At 45.2% G+C, this 24,857-nt stretch overlaps 1 protein-coding gene across 1 annotated transcript in view; it reads right to left on the minus strand.

Moving 5' to 3' along the window:
* The window catches only part of PAPPA2 (pappalysin 2), a 185,015-nt gene that overhangs the window by 14,017 nt on the left and 146,141 nt on the right, over positions 1–24,857 (minus strand). The window contains exon 21 of the mRNA XM_015417742.1: positions 20,555–20,626. Coding sequence (XP_015273228.1) covers positions 20,555–20,626 — 72 coding nt within the window. The remainder of the gene's footprint in view (positions 1–20,554; positions 20,627–24,857) is intronic.

A 24,857-nucleotide genomic window follows, 5' to 3' on the forward strand; every position in this document is an offset into this window, starting at 1 on the left:
TAATTGCATTGAATGAGTCTGAAGCATACTGGAGAGGAGATGATCAGTTTGTGCCATTTGCTGCAAAAGCCATTTCAGTTGATTCGCACATTTTTGCTGATCTATTTAAAAAATATTTTTTTTGCTGATTTATGTTTTAGATGCACACATGCATTGATAAAACACTGCAAAAAAGACAATTTGATGTTTGTGCATATGATCGCATCAAAAAAATTATGTGGAATGATGATACACGAACAGATGCCTACACATTGGTACAACAATAGTATACAAAACTTAACACAGTTGCATAAATGATGACAGCAGGATTGCTTTTCTGCAGTGTTTTGTCAATGTGCATGTAATGTTTGCAGGGGAATGAGACCCACATTGATTGAGATAACTGAAAACCGCAGCAAACTGTATATGTAAAATACTTTGTAGAAAATTAGGAAATATAAAACAGACCAGTAGAGAACTCCTAATACATCATTCCCACTTCAGAAGCAAGTGTGGGAATTTGAAAATTCAAGGAGAAACGTGAAAGAGGAGTTTGGAAATCCCTAACATAAATAGACAATGTGTAGTGGTTAAGTGCATGGACTCTAATCTGGGAGAAATGGGTCTGATTCCCCATTCCTTCACTTGCAGCTGCTGGATGACCTTGGGCAAGCCATAGTTCTGTCAGAGCTGTTCTTGAAAGAGCAGTTCTCTCAGAGCTCTCTCAGCCCCACCTACCTCACAGGGTGTCTGTTGTAGGGAGGGGAAGGGAAAGGAGTTTGAAAGCTGCTCTAGGAAGGGATATAAATCCAACCACCACCACCTCCTCCTCTTCTTCTTCTTATTAATACAAGTCAAATAAATGTTATCTTTGAGTGGGTAACCCTTTGTGAAGAACTTTGCATATCTTTTATGCAATAAGTGTCCAAGTTGTGGACTCAAGTCCAGCCTGGTTCTATTACAACTCCCCCCCCCCCCAAAAAAAAAACCCCACAAAACCCTGGCATATGTGTCACAAGTGAACGGCTGAGCATACACCAGAAGAAAAACTGTCTGACTCAGATGCATTGAGACAAGGAAACTTGGAAGGTGGAAATTCATCTCCTGGCAGATGAAAAGCAAGAATCACGCTGGCACAGTAAATACCAGTTCTCGCCACATGATGGTGCATTCAAATAACATTTAGCATAGAAAACTGAAGGAAGGGGGGGGAGGACCACACTGGCAGCTGGACAAATTGGGCTTCACCTCTTTTTCATGCTGGGAGAAGTGATCGTGTAAGCACAATATTATCTCTAATTTCACAGTTCCATAAAGAAACTTCAGTAAACCTAAGAATGGCTGAAAAAAACAGCAAGAAGAAGTTATATGTATTCCATATGGAACCCTTCACGTTGCATTTACCGTACGCTGCAGTCCATATGGGTAGACTCTTAGCACACTAACACCAGCCGGGCTGCCAATTGTTTGTATGGCCCTACTTCACACAGCAAGTGCTTTTCAAAATGACAGCAGGGAAGAGATACAAGCATGACCTAGGCCACTTATAGATCAGGCTTTTTAAAGTTTTGGAATTCATTGTTTCATACACGGAAATGCAAAAATCCAAACTAATTGTTTCACGCTGGAGCTTCAGAAAGAGACTGGGTGTGATGACAAGGAATGTTCACCAACACACCACTGTGACACACAGAACAAACCTACCTATCAGAATGTTCGAAGCCTGGATTATCTGAAGGGAAGGGCAAAGTTGTCAGTTCAGCTGGGATTGCAACCACAGAGAGCACCTAAAGCTGGATGCTGACAAGACATTCAAGGAGGAGAGAAATCAAGGGGTAGGGAGATGAAAAGGGAGCCGGCTGGAGGGAAGAAGCAAAATAGAAAATGGACAGTAAAAGATAAACTGACAGATGTATAGGTGGAAGTTTGAGGAAAGGGGCAGAGAATGGAGGGAACTGCTAGTAATACAATTTTTATTGTTTTTGTGTCCATGTCTATCTCTCCCTCTCTCTCTCTCTCACACACACATGTTTATATGAGCTGGCAAGGCAATTTAAGCTTAGCATTTCTTGGCTGCTTCAGACTGCCCATTGGAAGAGCACTGGGAATGTAGACTGTGGGAGGAAATGACCACATTCATTGTTCAAATTTAGTATTTTTCTTGGCTGTTCAACAGTTGCAGAATGCCTCACATTTTACCCTCCTCTTCCCACTTCCCCTTGACACGCATGGAGGGGTAATAAACATGCTTAGAATAAACTGAGAAGGGGAGGCCGCTTGCGTGGTGCCAAGACTCCCAGCACTGGACAAGTCAACGTATCTTGAAGAGGACTCTCTAGGGCCAGAGAACACAGGGATCTCAGAGTCACTTGCTAGATTCATGGCTCGCATCTACAGTAAACCTCTTTAAAGTGTCCATAATGCAGTGCTTTTCTAAATAATTCCTCAGGTGCCTTTTGGATTACGTGCATTTCTGGAAATCTTACTGCCGAGGGCCTCTTCTAACAAAGCATTATCCCGAAATGGCCCCATTGTGGGATGACGGGAGTGAGGTAACTTTCCAAGGCAGCAGGTTTTGAGAAGCTACTAGTTAGAGGGGCAGAATGGGTGATGGACACAATCCACCAAGAAGCCCACTTGCGCAAAACGTTTTGAACTGGATGGGATCTGTAGAAGAACAAAGAGGGCTGTATCCAGACTAAACTGGCAAAGTCCACCAATTTCCCCTTCATGCCACAGACTCTTCTCATGCCTTTCCCCAGGGTCTCCTGTCCTCCAGGAATAGCATTTCATGGAGATCAGAGGGTTGCACCAGGGTTTACACAGGAGAACCTGCTGGAAGATGGTGCCTCACAGTAATGGATGCTGGCGGAAGCAAGGCTATTTGGACACGCCACCTTAAGTGCTGAAATATCTTCCGGTTTGCCCTTCCAACACCTGTAAAGCTACGTTTCCTCGAATGAACGGAACAATAGAAATATTCCGACTTGCTGTTTGAGACATAGTTTTGATGCAGTTCTTGGCGGTGAACAAGACACCAACTTCCATCTTTGTTAATTTCAGTTCACCTGAGAAGCTAAGGAAAGTTCAAGGATTCAACCCTTCTTTCATCTGTGTTCCAGGAGTCTCCTTAAACATTTCCCTTACTCTGTCCCACTGTTCATCAACATCAGAAATCATGTAAAAATCGCAAATTCAATGACTGGCATTTCCAGTTTAAAGGGATCAGATAGCAGGTGATGGGAAAAAAAAAGGAAAGAGTTCTACGTCAGAACTTGAAGAGTAACTTTTACTTTGATAGACCAAGAATCTAACTCACTATAAGGCACCTTCGTGTGCTCAAATATTAGTAATTCAAAGTACAATAACTGCTAATGCAAACCTTTAACATAAACCGGGGAAGACTGAAACAGAATTTTGATCTGTTCCTTCTTTGCTGAAAACAAAAAAGGACACCACTGGCAAAAAATATAAACAAGTAAGCAAGTATATAATCAAATAAGCATAACAGCAAGTATAATTCAAATAAACATAACAAATATGATATAAATCAATAGGCCAAAGTGCAATAATAAATCATAATAGAAAATCATCCGGATTACGCGTCAGCTTTTTATGGCTCAGAAAATTTGATGAATTGCACTCCAATTTGGACTTTGATTTTGCTTCTATGCTGGAGTAGACACATGGAAAGACTGTGACTTGTTTCTATTATGATTTATTATTGACACATGGAAAGACTGTGACTTGTTTCTATTATGATTTATTATTGCACTTTGGCCTATTGATTTATATCATATTTGTTATGTTTATTTGAATTATACTTGCTGTTATGCTTATTTGATCATTATATACTTGCTTACTTGTTTATATTTTTTGCCAGTGGTGTCCTTTTTTGTTTCCTGCATTGTACACTGGCTTCCCCCCCTCTTTTTTTGCCTTCTTTGCTGAAAGCAGTCTATGATTTTTTAAAAAAATCATACCACTCTAACCTAGATAAGCCCAGGCAAGCCCGATATCATCCGATTTCGGAAGCTAAGCAGGGCCGAACCAACCAGTACTTGGGAGGGCAACATCCAAGGAATACCAGGGTTGGGACGCAGAGGCAGGCAATAGTAATCCACCTCTCTGAAAACCTCCTATCCTCACTAGGGGTCGTCAGAAGTCACCATGACCTCCAGGCTCACAAGCACATACACACACACACAAAAAAAAAATACTGAAAAAACCCAAACCAAAGCTATGGGCTATTAACTCTCATTAAACTTTAAACCCAACTATATAACTTTGTTAAAAAATAAATCTGTAAACAAGACAGCTAAAACAGGACAGCTGAGGCAACAAAGATACCTCTGTCCTCATGGCTGGGACCAGCTCTTCCCCTCCCAAGACCAGTCTCCTGCAGTCGTCATATCACTGACCATTATATCATGCTTATATAAGTTATCTAAGGGCCAACTATACCTGATCCTGGTTATCTCAGACTTGATCTCATCATGACTGCAAAATATAGCTGTAGGGGTAATCCAGAGAGCTAGTTCGGTGTAGTGGTTAAGTGTGTGGACTCTAATCTGGGAGAACCAGGTTTGATTCCCCACTCCTCCACTTGCACCTGGCTGGATGACCTTGGGCAAGCCATAGTTCTGGCACAGCTGTCCTTGAAAAAGAGCAGTTTGTGTCAGAGTTCTCTCAGCCCTACCCACCTCACGGGGTGTCTGTTGTGGGGAGGGGAAGGGAAAGGAGTTTGTAAGCCACTCTGAGACTCCGAGTGAAAGGCGGGGAATAAATCCAGCACATAACAACCACCCAACTATTCCGTAGCAAGCTGACAATAGACAGTCTTTAAACAAGCAGGAAGACCCCCATCTTCCCAGGAGGCATCGTAGCATTCACATGCAGCAGGGGGAAATTAGAGGTTATATATCAAACACCAAGCTACAGACGTCAACAGAAAAAACAGTAGTCAACAGAAAGCTTGGGAGAATAATCATGTTTTCACCTAAAGCTCAGTGGCCTTGGCACTGGGCCACTGTCTTTGGGGAAATGAGTTCTATAGCTGGTACACCCAAGAAAGGAAGCCTTGTCTCCAGTCTGGTGTAGTGGCTAAATGCGCGGATTCTAATCTGGGAGAACTGGGTTTGATTCCCCACTCCTCCACTTGGACCTGGCTGGATGACCTTGGCCAGGCCATCGTTCTGGCACAGCTGTCCTTGAAAAAGAGCAGTTTCTGTCAGAGTTATCTCAGCCCCACCTGCCTCACGGGGTGTCTGTTGTGGGGAGGGGAAGGGAAAGGAGTTTGTAAGCCGCTCTGAGACTCCGAGTGAAAGGCGGGGAATAAATCCAGTCTCTTCTTCTTTTCTTCAGAATAGAGCTTGCCACAGTGCTGGGGAAGGAAGGATTACCCTTGCACCATTGTTGAATGGAAAATGCCCCGTCTCACCTAGAAGGTCCAACTTACGAGCCACCACCAGCCATTATTGAATTCCGTCTCTGCTGAATTTTGTGGACTTCCATATCAGCTATTTGGCACTGTGGTGGTGGAAAGTGCCATAAAGTCACATCTGACATGTGGCAACCCTGTAGAATTTTCAGGGCAAGAGACATTCAGAGGTGGTTGGCCATTGCCTGCCTCTGCATCATGCCCCTGGTATTCCCTGGAGGTCTCCCATCCAAATACTAGCCAGGGCCGACCCTGCTTAGCTTCCGAGATCTGATGAGATCGAGCTATCTTGGGCTCTCCAAATCAGTGCATTTGGTACTGTACAAATCAAATAAACAAGTCATGAAGGGAAAAAATGGAATTTCTAAGAACCAAAAAGGGACCTCCTCCCAAAAACATCATCCTGATGAGGTTTTCAAAATGCTCCAGAGGGGAAAGAATGTTGAGTAAGTTACTGCTCAAAACCCTGAGAGTTGACAGAATGATTGAGAGAAAGATTTTGGAGGGTGTATTCACCAAATAGTTCTCCTTCCTGAAGTTCTTTGCAGGAACCCAGGTTGCATTATACAAAATGTAAAGGTAAAGGTTCCCTTGCTCGAAAGCCAGTCGAATCCGACTCTAGGGTTGCGGTGCTCATCTCCGTTTCAAAGCCTGAAGACGTTTCCATGGTCATGTGGCCGGCATGACTAAACACCAAGGCGCACGGAACGCTGTTACCTTCCCACCGAAGCAGTACCTATTTATCTACTTGCAATTTCTTGCTTTCGAACTGCTAGGTTGGCAGGAGCTGGAACTAGAGACGGGAGCTCACTCCGTCTTGCGGCACCCGGGTCTCGAACTGCTGAACTACTGACCTTCCACAGCCTGCAGTTCAGCGTCTTAACCACTTGAGCCACCGCAGCTCCATTATACAAATTGACAATCTATTAAATCTTGATTATTGTAGTTCTTCCACTCTACTTAAATAATTGGTCGTTGGTCACCTTTTCAGGACCATCATGGGCAATCCCAGGTTGAATTGCTGCCCTTAAGAGCCTGCTTATTTATATCTTCTGCCAAGTCAACACTTGCTTTTTAAGCCAGTGAAAAACGAGCTCTGAAGCCACAAGAGCTTCCTGACCCATTTCATATCTGGTATTTGTCAAGTTTTTGTAACAGAGCTTAAACAGGGAGTTGAACTACAGAGAAGCTTAGGCATGTTAGAATGCCAACTCAGCTGAAGGACTTTATCCCACAGGAGGTGGAAATTCTTTGATTCCAGTGCAGGTGAGACTTTTAATTGGATCAGGAGATCTACACTGGGTGTGCATACCAAGCAACTACATTCAGAAGGAGGAGATGGATAGGAAGGGGGTGAAAGGAAGCAGAAGTAGTACAAGCAATGGAAACGAAAGAGTGGAGGCCCGCAAGAACAAGAAGCAGGAGAAGAAACAGAAAACAGTAAACGCAAACAAAATATTGGATCATAGGGTGGAACCTCACGTTGAGTTGCATTCAGCCAGCTTTTTTGCTCATTATCAACTAATTTCCCTCCTGACTACAGCCCCTGTCTTACATGGCTTTTTGTCCTTGCAGGCCCCATGGACATGGGTCCATATGGCATAGTGTTATTGGGAGGTTAACCAAGAAAAGTTGGTTGGATCCAACTCAAAATATGCTGCACACACAGAGGTGTAGGAATCCAAGCTGCAGCTTCTCCACTACAAAGAACCCCTGGAGGGGAGGGATTTGAAGCTGGGGGGGGGGGGGGGGGGGGGGGGGCTGAACCTTGACCACGTAGCAGTACCTCCGCAGCTGCTCTCCCTCCCCCCCACACACACACTTGACTTGGAAAAGACACGTCTGAGAACTTCAGCTGGGAGAAAAGTAGCTGGGGGTGAGGGAACAGCAGCTGGTTTAAGAAGGAAGCCCTTTATCCCACCCTCCTTTGTCCCTATTGCAAAGTGCCCAGATAAGCAGCGGCCTGGGACTTGCAAGCCTGGCTCTTCTTTTCTTTTCTGAGCATTATTCTATAGATGGATGAATATATTTTTTAAAAAAAAATTCTGAGAGTCAACACAATCCTTCCCCCTCTCATTATTTCTTGCATCCGACTCGTGATAACTGGTCGCCTTTACACCTGCCCCAAAGTCCCTGCCCTCTGGTGCCAAGCCTACAATGCCACACCACAACCAAGGCTCCCTCTAAGCTGTGGAGTCCTGTGAGCAAAAATTCTACTTGGTGAGCTCCTGGCATTAAAGTTGTGAGCGAACGATTTAGCTGCTGCATGAATTAGTTTGCTCTGGAGCCATCCCTTCCTGAGCTAAGACAAAATGTGTGAGCTGGAGGCTAAGAAACTGTGAGCTAGCTCACACTAACTCAGCTTAGAGGGAACACTGACCACAACCACCCCCCATCTTTCAGCTGCCAGTCTCCTGATGGCTTCCCCACATGTCAAAAGCCTCTTCCACACTGGCTGCTTGAAAAGTACTGGGTTCTATGCATGGAGAGGCGGACTACGACATGCTGACAAGTCACGTTTACTGTAGCACACACACAAGACAAAACACTGGCCGGCAAGGGCCAACTATATACACCCACCCCAGACACACCCACAGTCCTATTGGAGGGTTTAAAAGTCCCGCCAAAGATCCAATTGGAGGACTAAAGGTGGCCTAGGATCCTTGGCCCCTATTGTGTTAGGAACCAAGCTGGGGACGGAGGACGCCGACCCCTAGTGGTGGTCTGCGGACACAACAATGCTTATTTCAATATTCTGCCCTAACTCAAAGCTTGCAGGACTTCTGAACAAGACTAGAGAACAGAGCAGCACAAGAAAGCAAGTTGGGGGGTGGGGCAATAAAATGGGATGGCCAGTGATGAGAAGGAATGGGTCGGTCTCTAGGGAGCCTTTCTGCTATCCAGAGAAAGACAAATAGTCTTTTGAGAGTTGATGGTGGTGTAAGAAAGCCTTCACTAATCATGATGTGAACACCTGTTTCATTTGTCACACTTGGTCAAACAGGTTTTGTAGATTGTGTCCTGAGATGCTAGAGAGATGAGTATATATATTTGGCCACGGTTATGGCACTCAATACGGTCAAAGCAATGGTATTCCCAGTAGTAATGTATGGCTGCGAGAGTTGGACCGAGGAAGGCCGAGCGCCGAAGAATAGATTCTTTTTTTAATTATGGTGCTGGAGAAGACTCTTGAGGGTCCCTTGGACTGCAAGGAGATTGAATCAGTCAATCCTAAAAGAAATCAACCCTGACTGTTCCCTGGAAGGCCAGATACTGAAGCTGAAGCTCAAATACTCTGGCCACCAAATGAGAAGGGAGCACTCACTGGAGAAGACCCTGATGCTGGGAAAGATTGAAGGTCAAAGAAGAAGGGGACGACAAAGGATTAGATGGTTAGACAGTGTTATCGATGCAACGAACATGAAATTAAGCAAACTTCGGAGCATGACGGAAGGCAGGAGAGCCTGGCGTGATGTGGTCCATGGGGTCGCAAAGAGTCAGACTCGACTGTGCGACTGAACAACAACAAGAACAACATGGCACTCAAATGATTTTCTTTCCTAAAAGAACTACTGTAGGGGTCCCCAATCATGTTCAGCCTGTGGGCCCAGGGTGCAGGGGACAATCACATAACCCTGAGAAACTGCAAGCGAAGAATCCTTCTACAATGCAGGTAACCATTTCTGAATGAGTGTTCTCGGCAGACACAAAGCTGATGCCCCTTGGATAAAGGAGAAAACCAGGACTGGTTCTTTGCTTTGGGAAAGATATGTCTTGTTGAATAAGCAAATGAACACCAGACCATCAGTGGATGCCACGGTTTCCATGGACACCACACTTGTGTGTGGGGGGGTCTCACTGAACTATTGTCTGCGTCCAACTTCAGACACATGTTGTATCCCTTGTTGTCTTAATCCGGAATTTTGATTAATGGTAGCTGAGAGGAACAAGGTATGCCATGGCATGATGGGACTTCTAGCACATACAACACCCCTCCTGTCGCACTTCTGTATCGGCTGACCAAGGAAGATGCAACATTTACAGGATACACAGATGGTTCCAACAGATCCAAATATAGCCATTCGATTGTTCAGCTGCACCAAATGTCACTGCTCAACAGACAGTTAAGTCCCCTTCACGAGAACTAAACAGAACGCAGCTTGCTCGCTAAGCAGCTGGATTACTGGACTTCTAGGAGCTGATCCTTCGTAATAACAGGAACATTTAAAACAATGATATCCAGGCTCTCAGTGTAAATACTCAAATGACAACTTCCAATATAAGGATAACAATAAAACAGCACGTAACAGCCACCCAACTATTCTGAAGCAACCTGACAATAGACAGTCTTTAAACAAGCAGGAAGACCCCCATCTTCCCAGGAGGCATCGTAGCATTCACATGCAGCAGGGGGAAATTAGAGGTTATATATCAAACACCAAGCTACAGACGTCAACAGAAAAAACAGTAGTCAACAGAAAGCTTGGGAGAATAATCATGTTTTCACCTAAAGCTCAGTGGCCTTGGCACTGGGCCACTGTCTTTGGGGAAATGAGTTCTATAGCTGGTACACCCAAGAAAGGAAGCCTTGTCTCCAGTCTGGTGTAGTGGTTAAATGTGCGGATTCTAATCTGGGAGAACCGGGTTTGATTCCCCACTCCTCCACTTGCACCTGGCTGGATGACCTTGGGCAAGCCGTAGTTCTGATAAGAGCTGTTCTTGAAAAAGAGCAGTTTCTGTCAAGAGCTCTCTCAGCCCCACCCACCTCACAGGGTGTCTGTTGTGGGGAGGGGAAGGGAAAGGAGTTTGTAAGCCGCTCTGAGACACCTTTGGGTAGTGAAGGGCGGGGTATAAATCCAATCTCTTCTCTTCTACTTGGATGCTGACGGTGCAAGCACAGAGAGCAGAGCCTTTTGAAGGTTACGATTAATTGACAAGCACGCTTATATGGAAGCAGAGGGGGGTCCTTTAACAAACCTGGCCCCGGGCCATTTAGGTTTATATTGGTAAGAACAGAAACTAAGGGCACAGCAATACATATAACATCAATACAAAGTGAAATGCTGCATAAGTTCACACAAAGAAATTAATGCTGAAATCCAACTTCCATGTTGTTTATAATTCTTGTATTTCAACAGGTGGACATCATCCAGACACCAGAGTGTCGACAAGATGTACAGAACGGAATGCCTGGCCAGAAGCACGTTTTTCCAGTTCTTTCACCTGCATGTCAGACGATGCCATGTCTAAGACTTCAAAAGAATGTGGTGCAGAAACTCCAGTAAGCAGGGCACTGCTCCTATCACCACCACCACTACACACAGAACAGAACACAAGAAGAGCCCCACTGAATCAGACCAGTGGTCCATCTAGTTCAGCACCTTGTTTCACACAATGGCCATCCAGTTGCCCTGGAAGGCCAACTAACTGGGCACAGAGGCCAAGGAAGAAGAGGAGGAGGAGGAGAATGGACTTTTACCTTGCCCTTCACCTGAAGTCTCAGAGTGGCTTACAATCCCTTTCCCTCCCCCTCCCCACAGCAGACACCCTGTGAGGTAGGTGGGGCTGAGAGAGCTCTCTCAAAAACTGCCCTTGAGAGAACAGCTCTGAGAGAACTTATGCCTGACCCAAGGTCACCCAGCGGTTGCATGTGGAGGATAGTGGGGAATCAAACCCAGTTTTCCCAGATTAGAGTACGCGCTCCTAACCACTACACCAGACTGGCTCTCTTACCCTGATGTTGCCTCCTAGCTCTGGGTTTCAGAAGTTGACTGCCTCTGAATATGTTGATTCCCTTTACTCACTATGGCTAGTAGCCACTGAAGGAACTTTCCTCCATGAATCTGTCTAACCCTCTTTTAAAGCTATCTGTGATCATGACCATCACTACCCCTCCATTAACAGCAAATTCCACCATTAATTTATTATTTGTGTAAAGAATTATTTCATTGTATCTGTCTTGTACGTGTTACCTATCAACTCCATTGGGTGCACCCAAGTTCTAATATTACAGGAGAGGAAGAAAAGGCTCCCTTTACTCACTTTCTTCAGCCCACCCATAATTTTATCCTTTGAATTCCGCCCGGCAACAAGTTGGTAATGCACGGCAATTTCTCTACTGCATTTTGCAACTGAAGCTTCCAAACAGCCTTCAAAGGCAGCTCCACAGAGTACAGAGTGCAGTACTCTAACCTGGATATACTACTACCTGTATAGGCCATATGGCTGCATTTTGTATTGTCAAGTTGACATTTGGATATGGCAAATAAGCATTCTTTGTGAAGAAGCCTTTGGCAAAACGCGTTTTTTTTGGTCAGCCAGCTTATGCGTAAAGAAGAATATCGGAGGAACCGATACTTAGTTCATCCACCAGGCTCCAGTGAATCCTTGAACTCCTGTGGGACTATTAAAACTGAGAGACTGTGCTCTATATTACTGGAGTTTCTGGTGTATGTGTTGATATCGTTTAAATATATCTATGCCCTGCAGCACGCGAAAACACCCCTTGTTATATTTAATTTCATTATATTTGTATTACATTGGACTGCGTCCTCTTTATTACATTCTTAGTACATTCTGATACAACTGCTTAAAAGTTGTGCTTGTTTATTGTTGGGCACAGTTAAATTTACCAAGGCATGTGTAAAAACCGAGGCCTCGGTGTGCGCGTGGTGAGTGTGGTTGTAAAATGTCACCGACTGTTGTTATGTTCCCAGGCAGCACACACGATCTGCTGTGCTTCACCCATCTGGAAGCACTGTTCTTTTCCCTGCTCTTCTTCTACGGAGATTTCACTCCTGGGGAGGAAAAAATCCTCACTTGGACAACAACCCCTCAGCCCTGCCACTGGCTGCAAGCGGAGGAGAGCGCCACAGAAGGCAGAGCCAGCTGGAAGCAACCCCTCCTGACTGAACTCTGCTCTGAGCCCATAGCCTTCGGAGCAGAAGTCAGTCCCAACCCACAGCAGCATTAGCAGGAGACACCGCTGTCCTCTCAAACAGCTGGGACCAACCACCACTGGAGACCAGAATAAAGGGGTCGGATGGACACGATCCTAATGTGGTTTGGCGACAGCTCGCTTGCTAATCTTTCAGGCATGAGGAATGAAGCCTCTTGCCCAGCGTTCTGCGCCTGTTCCCAACGTTTGCCTTTTTTTTAGTGTGCCTTTTACAACATCTTGAGATGTTTCTTCAGAGTTGCCTAGAAACAGCTCATTTGACATATATATTTCATAAACTATATGTATGCATTTGACGCTTGCATCCTGTAAGCATGTCGGACTTGTCTGCACATGCAACAGAGGGCAGAGGTAGTGGGATTGCAGGGGGGAGGTTACATGTTTCAAAGTTCCTCTGACTTGAGAAATTCCCTGTAAAGAAAGCACAGCTTGCAGAGGACTGAGGAAGGACATTTCTCCCTGATGTGTTAATTTTATATTGGCAGGGTGTTCTTCGATAAAGGAGAATTTTTAAAAAATGTGATTTCCCCGAACTGCAGTCTGAGCTGGAACAGCTCATTCTTCAGCCTCATCTTGATGCATGTGTGAACCAGGCAAGATGCATATTCCCAGAAGCTACAGAAGAGCCGCCCATTCCCTGCCTTCTACAATACTGATTCAAGTGTGAGAAGAGATAACACAATTCCTACAAAGAAGGAGGAGGTTGGATTTATACCCCGCCCTTCACTCGGAGTCTCAGAGTGGCTTACGATCTCCTTCCCTTCCCCTCCCCACAACAGACACCCTGTGAGGTAGGTGGGGCTAAGAGAGCTCTTGAGAGAACTGCTCTTGAGAGAACAACTCTAGCCCAAGGTCACCCAGCAGCTGCATGTGGAAGAGTGGGGAATCAAACTCAGTTCTCTCAGATTAGAGTCCACGCTCCTAACCACTACACCAAACTAGTGCTCCAACCCATACATGATTTAACTTGCTCTAGAGTCGAAATGCTGGCCTGTGAAGTTCATTTCTTGTCCTGAGCTGGTTCTATTAGTTGCATACCTGTCCAAGTTTTAGACCTTTAGTTGCTGTAGATTTTCCGGGATGTGTGGCCGTGGTCTTGGCATTGTAGAACCTGATGTTTCGCCAGTAACTGTGACTGGCATCCTCAGAGGTATAAACACAGAAAGATGGAGTCCTCTCTGTGTCAAGGTGAGAAGAAAATGGTAGGCAGTAAATTTATATCTATCTAAATAGTTGTACATAGATATAGATATATCTAAATAGATATAAATTTACTGCCTACCATTTTCTTCTCACCTTGACACAGAGAGTATTCCATCTTTCTGTGTTTATACCTCTGAGGATGCCAGTCACAGTTACTGGCGAAACATCAGGTTCTACAATGCCAAGAACACGGCCTCACATCCCGGAAGATCTACAGCAACTAATGAACTCCAGCCGTGAAAGCCTTCGACAACATATTTTAGACCTTTCTTGTGAATTTGCTATAGAGTATAAACATAGCTTAACAATTTGGAAATTACATGTCATGTTTGTTCTAGAAAGCAGAGTGTCTTGGGCTATGCATGCACAAAATTAGCATATGGAATTTCAACTTGAGACTTCCGGTTTTTGGCGACTTGCAAGCAGGCGTGCTCCATTGTAGCTCCGATGCGGGGGGGTCCGAGTTGATCTCGGACCCCCCCAGGCCCCCTCGAGGGGGGGCCACAGTCTAGGACATGAGAGGTGCCTCTCCCAAAGCAGAAGTCAAAGGATTGAGGCACCTTTCTGCCCCTAAAGGCCCCCGCGGCACAGAGCCAGCATGGCACCAAGAGGCGCACACCGGACAGAACGCACAAGGATCCTAAGGAATTATCTTCTCTACATACACATTGAACACAAGTACAAACGTGAGTAAAGCCATGACCCAGCAAACAATCGAGAAAACTCTAGCAGCAAAGCCGTCCCAAAGCCCCAAACAAGCGGAAGGGGGAGGGGAATGCCTGATCCCAAAAAGACTGAATTTAAAGCGGGGAGGCGGAAAGGGCAGTTTGAAGGAGGCGGATTATGGCAGAGTGTGCGGCGGACTAGCAAGAAAGTGATAAATCACCAGATTTATGGAGAACTTTTAAACTTTCCTCTTGTGTAAACAAATACGCAGCGAGCACAATAAATGGCGCCTAAAACGAAACTTATACCAGGAATGGTCAGCATATCATCGACGGCTACCAGACCGGAAGCAACCACAGACTTTCCCAAACTGATTGCTGCGGCTTTACACCCTCTCCTGGACCAAATGACTACCTTAGCAACAAGCTGTATACGTTGCAAAAGGAACTCAAAATTTCAGTGAGAAAGAAATAAAGCGAATGTTCCTGAAGCAACAACAGAAAGCGGAAGAGGGACCTGAGAAAGTGGAGGAGAATAAAGACACAGAAGAAGAAGATGGAGAAGGATGGGAAAGACTCTGATATCAATTCTATTAGTCTGGCAAAACCCTTTGATTTTGAAGCAGAACTAGGGGTTGCTACCCCCAAAGCATTTAAAAACTAATTCGGACTTTGACAGGAGGAGAGGAAAATGCAAAATAGTTTAATTTCGATAGTCTGATGTTTATTCTTAACGTATAACTCCATACTAATGATATTTACACTATAGTGTTTATTGTCAACGTATAACTTTTAAACGAAGATGCACAACTACAGCCAAATATGTTTGTGATTGTTTGCCTTTTAATTTTATATTTTTATAATATTATCTCTCACACTTTCGTTTTCTGACAAAAGAGATGTATCAACAACTTCAAACTTTTGTAATAATGATCCTTGGTACTCTAGGTTTAGGCTGTTCCCATCCCCCGATCCTGTAGTATTGTAGTTTTAGAAAAGCAATAAAAATGTTTTTAAAAAATCAACTTCATAGGTGTTACAGAAGTAGCAGATTATTTTGAGAAATACTTCTAGCCATACTGTCTAGTCTTTCAGTATAACAGAACTTGACTCATTTGGGTAGTTTCAAGCTATTTTCCAAGCCAGGGGTGCTATTTGGGCCAAACTGTAGCTACATTCACCGGATGGCTAACAATAATAATACGGCTACAAAGATTGTGTCTGGAATACATAAAATGAGCACGACAGAGAGTAATTATAGCCACAGCATCATCAAGAAAGAGAATTTGAGAAACACTGAGCCAGATGCTTTATTGTAGTCTGAAATATTGCTAACATCTACAGATAACCATCATAACACATACACACACACATACTTAAGTAATTATCTGCCTACATGCATACTCTGGTCTCTTGCTTGTACATACACACAGCTCCTGTATGTTATTCTTATGTCGTAACATTAAGTGAGGCCTTTTAGCAAATTATATGTTGGAGACTTCAAGGAGGAAAACCCTGCCCTTAAGGTATAAGACAGTATGGTGTAATGGTCCAAGTATAGGACTAGAATGTGGGTGGCCTGGGTTCAACACTTTGCTATAAAGATCCCCAGGTGACCTTGGGCCAGTCATACATTCTCAACATAATACATTCTCAACTCACAGGGCTGCTGTGAGGATAAAACGGGGGAGAAAAGAAAAACCTATTGAGTTCCTTGGAGGAAATGCACTGGAAAGATACATATCAGAGCACAACAATGTAATCTGATGTTAGGCCACTAAAGAAAACAAGTCATATTCCTAATGCTAGTAAGAGTCAATGATGGCTGGTCTACTGCGGTGGCTGAGACTAAAATCAGGAAAGCCCTGTTGAAATCTCTTCTCTGCTACCAACTGGCTATGGATGACCAGAATTCTTTCTATCTGTGCAGCTATCATTCTGGAATTTTATTCTGTGCCGAGTTCCATTCCTCCTGAATTCCAGTTTAACTAGAAACATTTCTAAATTCAATAATGAAATTGGAACGTGTGCCGCGTGCCACCTGTAGGTCACTACTTGTCTTTCCACCTCCTCTCTGTTACCAATGCTGGTGTGCACAATAATTAAAAACAACAACACAACAATAAAGCAATTTTGACGTAACTGTATGTATGATCACATCAGGCTTCCTTTTTTTGCAGCATTTTATCAATGCACACGAGCACTAGCCTGAGCAATACAAAGTTCCGCATTAGAGCTCTTCTTCTCTGTCCCGGTGTGTAAACTCAAGCCAGAGAAGAACCTCCCCTCCTTCCTTTATCTCCTCCTGGGAAAGCATTTCAGTTGCTAGGGGAGGTACAAGCTGCTTCCCTTGACATGTGTCTCCATCCCAGGGCAGTCTATGAATACTGAAAGAAGAAAGACAGGAACAAAAGAGGAAGGGGGGGGGGAACCCCTATACAGTAATGAAAATGTGTCCTATGTTTTGGTTCATAGTTCAATGCAAGAGTTTCAGGTTGGATCAACCATGCAATAAAATACAAGGGAAGTAATGTAGCTTGTGGCAGTACAATTAACGGCACCATTTCCATTTCAGGTGGAATTCTTGGATGCTTCATCAAATGCTCCTGGGGCGTCATCAAAAGCTCCTCGCAGACAGAAAAGTAACACAGTAGAAAGTGACCTGGTACAGAACCTTTCTCCCTGATGTGCCCAATGTCTTCTTACAAAGATATGTTTTTACACAGGGAAACATTTTTTAAAAAATGTGACCTTCCCCCTACCATCTCAGGACTTCACCACCTCAATTGTGGTCTCACATACTGTGTCTTTGTGGGGGTGGATGTATGTATTGGGTAGGTAACTATACACCACATACTGCACCAAACAAGTGCACACATTTATGTGTGAAAATGCAGCTTTTTCTAAGGATACATAGACGTGTGTGTGTGTGTGTGTGTGTGTGTGTGTGTGTTGAAAATTCATCCAATTCTTTAATAATAAACCCAATGTTAATTCCCACAGGGGACAGGGCGCTGTAGTCATTTTGCTGTGGAATAGTGTCAGCCAAAGCAAATGTTGTTCTAATCCCTCCTTCTGTTGCTTTTAAACAGCATCTTTCAACAATTCTTCGCTGCCAAAATATGACTACCATTCACTCAAACATAATGCAAGGAGCCAAAAATCGAAGGGGTTCTGTTCCAAGTAGTAGTAAATGACCTTTATGTTTCCAGGTATCTGACTTGCTTATAAACAGTCTTTGGCCTGGTGCAGACTTAGGCTGAGATCACACACGTCAGTAGATCCGACATAGGTACAAATGCCCGACGGATCTACAGGGCGAGATCAGACAGCAACATCTGGGAAGCGTCCCGCAGTCGTCAGCAACCCCTGCTGGTCCGCTGCAGAAGCAGAGTAAAAAGACACCAGAGAAAATCCGGTAGTAAACAGATTGGGACGGGCGACGGACGGACTTTCGCCTGTCTGATTGCACAAGCACGCTCTCAAGCCATCGGGATGGTCTGATCAGGCCATCCTGGCTCAGTGCCATTCCCCCCCCTCGCAGTATGTACATCATCACATACCCATGGGGGGCCCTCGGTGTGGAGGTGCAATTCCTCGTTTATGCGCATGGGAAACAAATGGCAAAAAAACCCCGACTCACCCGCAGTTGTCTGATCACACAGTGACGGGCTGAGCCCGCAGCTATGAAGGGAGATGTGATCTTGCAACCGCGGGCCGAATTACTCCGGAGGGGATAGCCTCGCTTCCCTTCCTCTTCATCTGGTGCGTGAGACCGCAGCTATAAGGATGCAGATCTCAAATCATGATTGGAGAGATCATGAACAGGCTGGAAGTTCACATAGCTCCCATCTTCCCATCTCCACGTTATTCATTCTTTTGCCCCTCCAATCATGACCTGAACACTGGGATTTTAAAAAATGTTAACATTTATCAACTTCCCTCTTAACCAGAGGTTGCACCTAGCTTCAAATCCTGGTTATGATTATTAGAACCCTGGTTAAGGCTATCCATAGTTAATGTCAGTGCAGACCAGAGAAAGGCTTACCTCTCTCAATCTGATTGATACAGTGCTCAGGAACACCAAGGAATTTGCACATCTCCCCTTATATTGAGTAAGGGAGCGGAGAAAAAATGTGCACCATCAGCCACTGGCCCGCCAGCTGCCGCTCAAAGCTGCTGGCGTGCCATTGGCTGGGAGGCGGGAGGCAAACGCTGCGAGCGGACGCTGCTGCTAGAAGCCGGGGAAGGGAGGCTGCGAGGACAAACAACGGGGCTGGGCGGGGGGTGGCGCCAGGAGAATGCAGCAGCCCCGGAGAAGCAGAATGTCAGCAAGGGGGACGGCAAAGGCGGGTGAGGAGCTCATTCCCGAACGGCCGGCTGGTCTGTCTCGCTCCACCACCTTCTTCGGCAGGGAGGACCTGAGCCAGGGCCGCCTAGCCTCAGGGACGGGGGAGGCGGCCGCCGCGCCCGGGAACTGGTAGGCGGCGTCCCCCCTCCCACCACGCCGACCACCGCCTCTGTGCACCGCGCAACGACGATCCAGCGCGGCCCGAGGCACTCGCCCCAGCCGCGCACGTCTTCGCTCTCCTACCTCAAATTAAAATGTCTCAATTGCAAGAGAAGAGGCATGGATTCCCAGGGTTCATAGTCCAGTCATTAAAGTATCCTGCCTGAAAAGCACAGATCACTCACAGTTTGTTCCCTCGCTACACATCCTTCAGATAACACCACAGAAGATACTCTGCCTGGTTTCTGAGTTTGTGCAATCAGTGGCTACCATCGTGAAAAAACTGCAAGAAGTTACTGCAAATTAGCTTGTTTCTGGAGCAGGCAACAAAGAGGCACTTAAGTAGTAAGTCTCAACTCAAGATCTGTAATGGATTTTTCCCCGCTATAACTATAAATAATAATAATAATAATACTTTCCATTTATTAATCGCTTTCCCCAGTGGGCTCAAAGCGATGTACAGTTACTCAATATAGACAAGGGACTAACAATGTTTGTAGGGGATAGGGAAGACAACATATATTCATTTTAATTGCACGCGCGTCACTGCCCGGTGTAGACATCTTCTGGCTGGCTCCGTCATTTTCCCGCACGGCTGTTTGCTGTGCCTTTTAGCTATGTGCCTTTTAGCTGTAAGGTAGGGATGCCATCCTCCAGGTGGGACCTGGGGACCCCCCAGAATTACAGCCCATATCCAGACTACAGAGATCAGTTCTCCTGGAGAAAATGGATGTCCAGGAGGGCAGGCTCTATGGCACTGTACCCCACTGAGGTCCCTGTCCTCCCCAGGCTCAATCACCAAACCCATAGGAGTTTCTGAACCTGGATCTGGCAATCCTATCCCCCATCTCCCGCCAGTGGCTCGGGGGGGGGGACCTGGCAACCCTAGGTAGCAGTCTGTAATTGTAGGAACAGATACATCTGAACATTCTGGATGCAGCCCAACAGCCTGTGGAATGATAAAATGCAAGAGGGATGCAAGCCAAACCAGAAGGGGATCAAGCATCCCTGTTTACAATCATGTTCTGAGAGTTGGAATATCTTTACTACGTTTAAGTAACATTATATACGTAGATTATGACCAGATCCTGGTCAGGGTGGCCAAAAACAAACAGTCAAATTTCAGGAACAGAATCTTCCTGGAGAACTGTAGAGAATGTTGCCAACATGGTATGTTATAGACACTCAGCAGCAACAAAGGTAGAATAATATGGCCCAAAACACCCCTTTCTGGACACACTGTCAGCAAGCTGCCAAATGGTATTTTAGGTTCCTGATCATATTCTGTTCTGTGTATGCTTTGCTACATTATGCACTTGATGTTGACTCCCCCCCCCCTTGATGGTCATCGCTTCTGTACCCATGCGCATGCCTAAACACTGCCTGCTTGCAAGAAGTTATTTACTGCTTTGTTATCTATCCCAAGGTCACAGGTGTTGGAGTGGAGTACTCTGTGCTTCACTTCTAATGAGCGGAGACTGTGAGAACTGCTTTGTAGTAATAATAATCTGGCGGGTTTTTCCCCAGGGAAGTAGCCGTGCAAAAGAGGCTTTTTGGCTCGGGCGGGAATTATAATCATTGGCTGTAACCATTTTGAATCTGCTTTATGCTTTCCTGCTCTGTGGTCCCCGGTTATTCTGAACAGAGAATCTGTTCAGTGACTCATGTCTATCAATAAAGTTATCCTTTCTACAAGAGTGACTCCGTTGAATTCGTGAGACCTCACACACACACACACACACACACACACACACACACACACACACACACACACACACAGAGAGAGAGAGAGAACTTACCTCACAGGAATCAATGCAATGAACGGCTTTTGGTTCTGGATGCCATTCTAATTTTCCAGTGCACACAATATTCTGAAACAGAAAGGGGGGGGAAAGTATCAGCAAACATCACTGTAATTCGCTCTTTCCTAAATGGCCAAAGAAGTATTCGCCAGAGTCCTAGAGTGCTGACCTTTAAAGACTTGACATAAAGAATTAAGTCCACACGAAGATAATCTAGCATTTCATATTTGAGGAAACATATTTATAATAATAATAATATTTATTGCATTAGCAAAAAAGCCATAGCAACTGTACAGGATAAAACATATTTGAAAATACACTGATAAATGGCAAAAAAAGGAAGAACTTTCAGTGACTTGCCTATTTACATAAAAGGCCGCCAGATTTTTCTCCTTATCCGCTCCCTGTTTCGGAACCATTTCTTCCCCCGTCCCAGTATCATTGCTCGAATTTTTGCACAAACCCAGAGTTCACATTTAGAGCCTCCCACATTTAGCACGTTGACAGAAAAATGTGCTCATTTCCACACGTTTGTGAACTTATGCATCCTGAGCACAGAACTGAGCCTTTCGTGACAAAGAATTTGAGTTTTCTTGGGGGGAAGAACATCAGTAATAAAAAAAAAAGTAAATCGAAAAAACCACAGAACCTACAGGGCAGCAACAGGGATGCCCGCAGGTCTGGCTGCAAAGAGTTCTGCAACGGAGCTATTGATTCCACCTCTCTCCTGGGAAGTCATCTTGCAGTAAATAAAACCAGGGGTGATGACCAAAGATAGGCACTAACAGGACAGTAAGAAAACGGCAGTGGACAATCCCAGCCATTCTCTGCTCCTTATGAACAAAGAAGCCCATCATCACTTGATGTTCGTTTGGGCAATGTTGTCCAGTAGGTTTGTGCCAAAAGTTGGGTTTGTACCCTCTTGAGACCAGACAGATTAAGATCTCGGTACTCAAGAACACCTCTCAAAATATTTTCAGCAGTGCAAAAAGAATCAAAAACAACAAAAAAAACCACCCTCCCATTTCTAGTGAGGTTTCATTACTCCTGGAGAAAACAATTGCTCGTTCACTCGTGTCACCCTTAGTTGCCCTCATACTGATCGCACTGCCAAATCTGATTCGCTATAGGCAGCACTGTGACATCATGCCGTTCCATGCGACAAATCCAGGAGGAAGCGATACCTGAGGGGATGGGGGAATGATGCCAACAGGGATTGAAGAAGGTGAAAAGACGCATAAAAACATTCCTTTTCTTGAAAAACTTCTGCCCCACACAAATATCTGGTTTCCACACTCACCTCTCAAAAAAAAAACAACCCCACAAAGGGTTAGATCCCACAGAGGATTTCCACACATACAAGGAGGGGAGCTATTTGCACCTATTCCCCCCTCCCTCTATATAACTTAAACTTCTCCCTCATGCCATTCCTCAGGGTACCCAGTGCTACAAGAGCAGCATGGGGGGTTGCATTTTCAGTCACAGTGGAATGAGGAGAGACAAAGAGGTTCTGTTCCACTGGTGGAAATGCCTCATCAGCAGAAATCTTCTGTAGGACGCAAGCCAAAATCTGAGGGTATTCAGTGCAGCTCTAGGAACTTTAGGACTTGTCTAGTGACACTTCAGGTGCTGTGTTGTTTTTTTCAACCAGCTTAGCTTTCTCTGCAGCCTCAGTCGCCCCCGGTTCTCCCCCCCCCCTCTGTACAGCAAGCCCCTTTTGGAACAAATCTGATCCAACAATGCCACAACGTTTGGCAGGCTAATCAGACGGGGAGGAGACGCAAATCAAAAACTTACACACAGAGAGAGAGAACAAAAACATGAAGAAAAGAATTTCAAAAACCGAGCACTTTAGTGACAGCTCTTGGCAAGGGAGAAAGATTTTTGTTTCACAACAACAAGCCCTCCTCCCCACGCTACACTCTTGCTTCTGTCTTCCCCTTTCCCCTCGAATGCCTCCACCTCATAAGAGGATTTGGAGCTGGACAAAGGAGCATTCCACAGAGAACCCACAGTAGGACAGCTCAAGGTAGAGAAAAGCCTTTTCCCAAATTCAGAAGGATCACTCCCACCCCACCCACCCACTAAGTACCACCCTGGTCTGAATTTGAGAGCCTTGACACACACACCCCCAATCCCCCTTTGCTGAGCTGTCTCTTGTGATCTGCCACAGGCTTGACTGAACCTGATGCACGGTAGGCCCTGAAGACATGACTTCAGCTTCCTGAAAGTTCCTGGGAAGGGCTGGGTAATCTTGGATAGGCACTCTGGCTTCTGATGGTATTATCTGCTTCGATTACTCCTTTTCCCAGAGCCTTCAACATGCTTCTATTTTATTCTTCAGAAATATTATTCTCGACGGACCCAATTTATGGAAAACAAAGAAGTCATAATCTTTGAGGTATTTCAGCTATTGCATTGGAGAGAGGAACTCAGAGGGATGTTAGAAAACTAAGTTCATAGTTAGCACCAAGAACAGATCATCTCAAGAAAACAGAAATTTAACAGGGAAAAATAGGGAATCTAAGGCTGTGGTCAGACTGGCAGGTTGGCACGGTTTGGGCACACCACTAATTACTCCGTTGCATTTTGTGACAGAGATTTTCAGACTCCCACCCTGATCCGGTGGCACTGCACGCTTCTTCCATGGCTGACTGTTCAGATAAGTGCTGTGCGTCAACCACAGAGTGGTCAACCACAGAGTGGTCTGGTCTTTTTTACTTTTCTTTTTTAACACAAAATACCAACTTTGACTTTTCTTGAGAACATTTCTTGGGTGTGCATGTGAACACATGCACACATGCTATACTATTCTAAAACAAAATATGGCAAAACCAGAATGAAAAGTTCACTCTTCCGAGCCAGTCTGAGTGCAAACCAGGGGCGTTCAGACATCCGGAAACGCTGGATCAATGTGCGGGGATCCGTATGTACCTGATTGTCTCTGGTGGCTATTTACTCTGTATTCAACTCGTCATACAACAGGGTGAGTACAACTGGGGGAACGGCTGCCAGATGTGGAAGTGTGAATGAGTCCATTCAATCCATTAGGGTAACGCAACTATATTGGGCCAAACTGCCCGTCTGACCACAGCCTAAGGCTACGTTCAGGCTAATACTCCTGCCACATTTAAGTTCACTCTTTGTTGCATTCAAGTATTCTCCAAGGTTAATTTTTGCCTCAAAAGCATAATTGGGAAATGCCCCTGAAGATGCCTAACCCTCTTCGTGACTGTTTTGCAAATGTTCACAGTGACTCGTTTCCCGGTTTTCTCCCCTCCTATTGCTGCTTTTGCTCCCCCCCCCCCACGTGTCCTTCGTCTTCAAGAGATCCTAGGCAATCAGGGATCTTGTACTAGAACTGATAACATCACACTGTGGCTGTTCTACACAGCAGCTGTCCTCCACGTGGCTCTCGTTGCTGCTGTGATGCACAGACACTTGCAATGGCAGTGGAGAATGTACACCAGGCACTTTTCCCTGCACTTTCCTTGCCTCGGTTCTCCGTGGCTGCACTTCCCCCCCCCCCCCCCTACCCGTGGGATTTTGTGGCGCTTAAAAAAAAAATTAGTAACAGGCAGATGACTATAGTACAATAATGTTATAACAATCTAGTTCTACCATCGACCAGTTCCCAGCTTTCGTTTCTTAAAAAAGAACTCTCTAGCCCTTTTTTGTTGCTCTGGTATGAGGAAAGGTACAGACTGCACAGCATTCAAAGGCAGTTTGTGAACTTTCCAAAAAGACTGAACCAAACCAGGTTTGCAGCAAAGCAGGGGGAAAGACAGAACCAGGACGGAAAGGGCAATGTCGTGCGGATCCTCCTTAAACCTGCACTACATTAAGGGAGTCGAGGTGATATAAAACATCTGTAGCCAATCTGATGTACCTATGCGACTATGTTGCTAAGGACAAACGCAGTCCTCAAGTGTTTCCTATGCTGGTCAGCTGGCAATCTTAACCAATCAGGAATCACTCTACAAAGTTAACCTTAGTCTCAGCTCAACAAGTAATCCTGAACATCAGTAAAAAGTGAAATCCTTTTCACTTATGAGGAAGCCCTTCAAGAATGCGTTTCCTCCTCTAGTCTGGATCCATCATAACCAAATGAACAAGGAAGTTTTTTGGTCAGCAATCGGCCACAGATCATGTCATCCCTATATAACCTTCCCATGAGGTCTGAGTAACAAGGAGACTTTGCTTTTCTGCTCCTTACAGTGGACCTACACTGCCTTACCCCCACTGCATCCCAACCTTCCCTTGCCCCCCAGATTGTGGCCCCTCTAACTCAGCACACGGA

The sequence above is a fragment of the Gekko japonicus genome, unplaced genomic scaffold (assembly GCF_001447785.1).
Source record: "Gekko japonicus isolate JY-2015 unplaced genomic scaffold, Gekko_japonicus_V1.1 scaffold158, whole genome shotgun sequence".
Classification (NCBI taxonomy): domain Eukaryota; kingdom Metazoa; phylum Chordata; class Lepidosauria; order Squamata; family Gekkonidae; genus Gekko; species Gekko japonicus.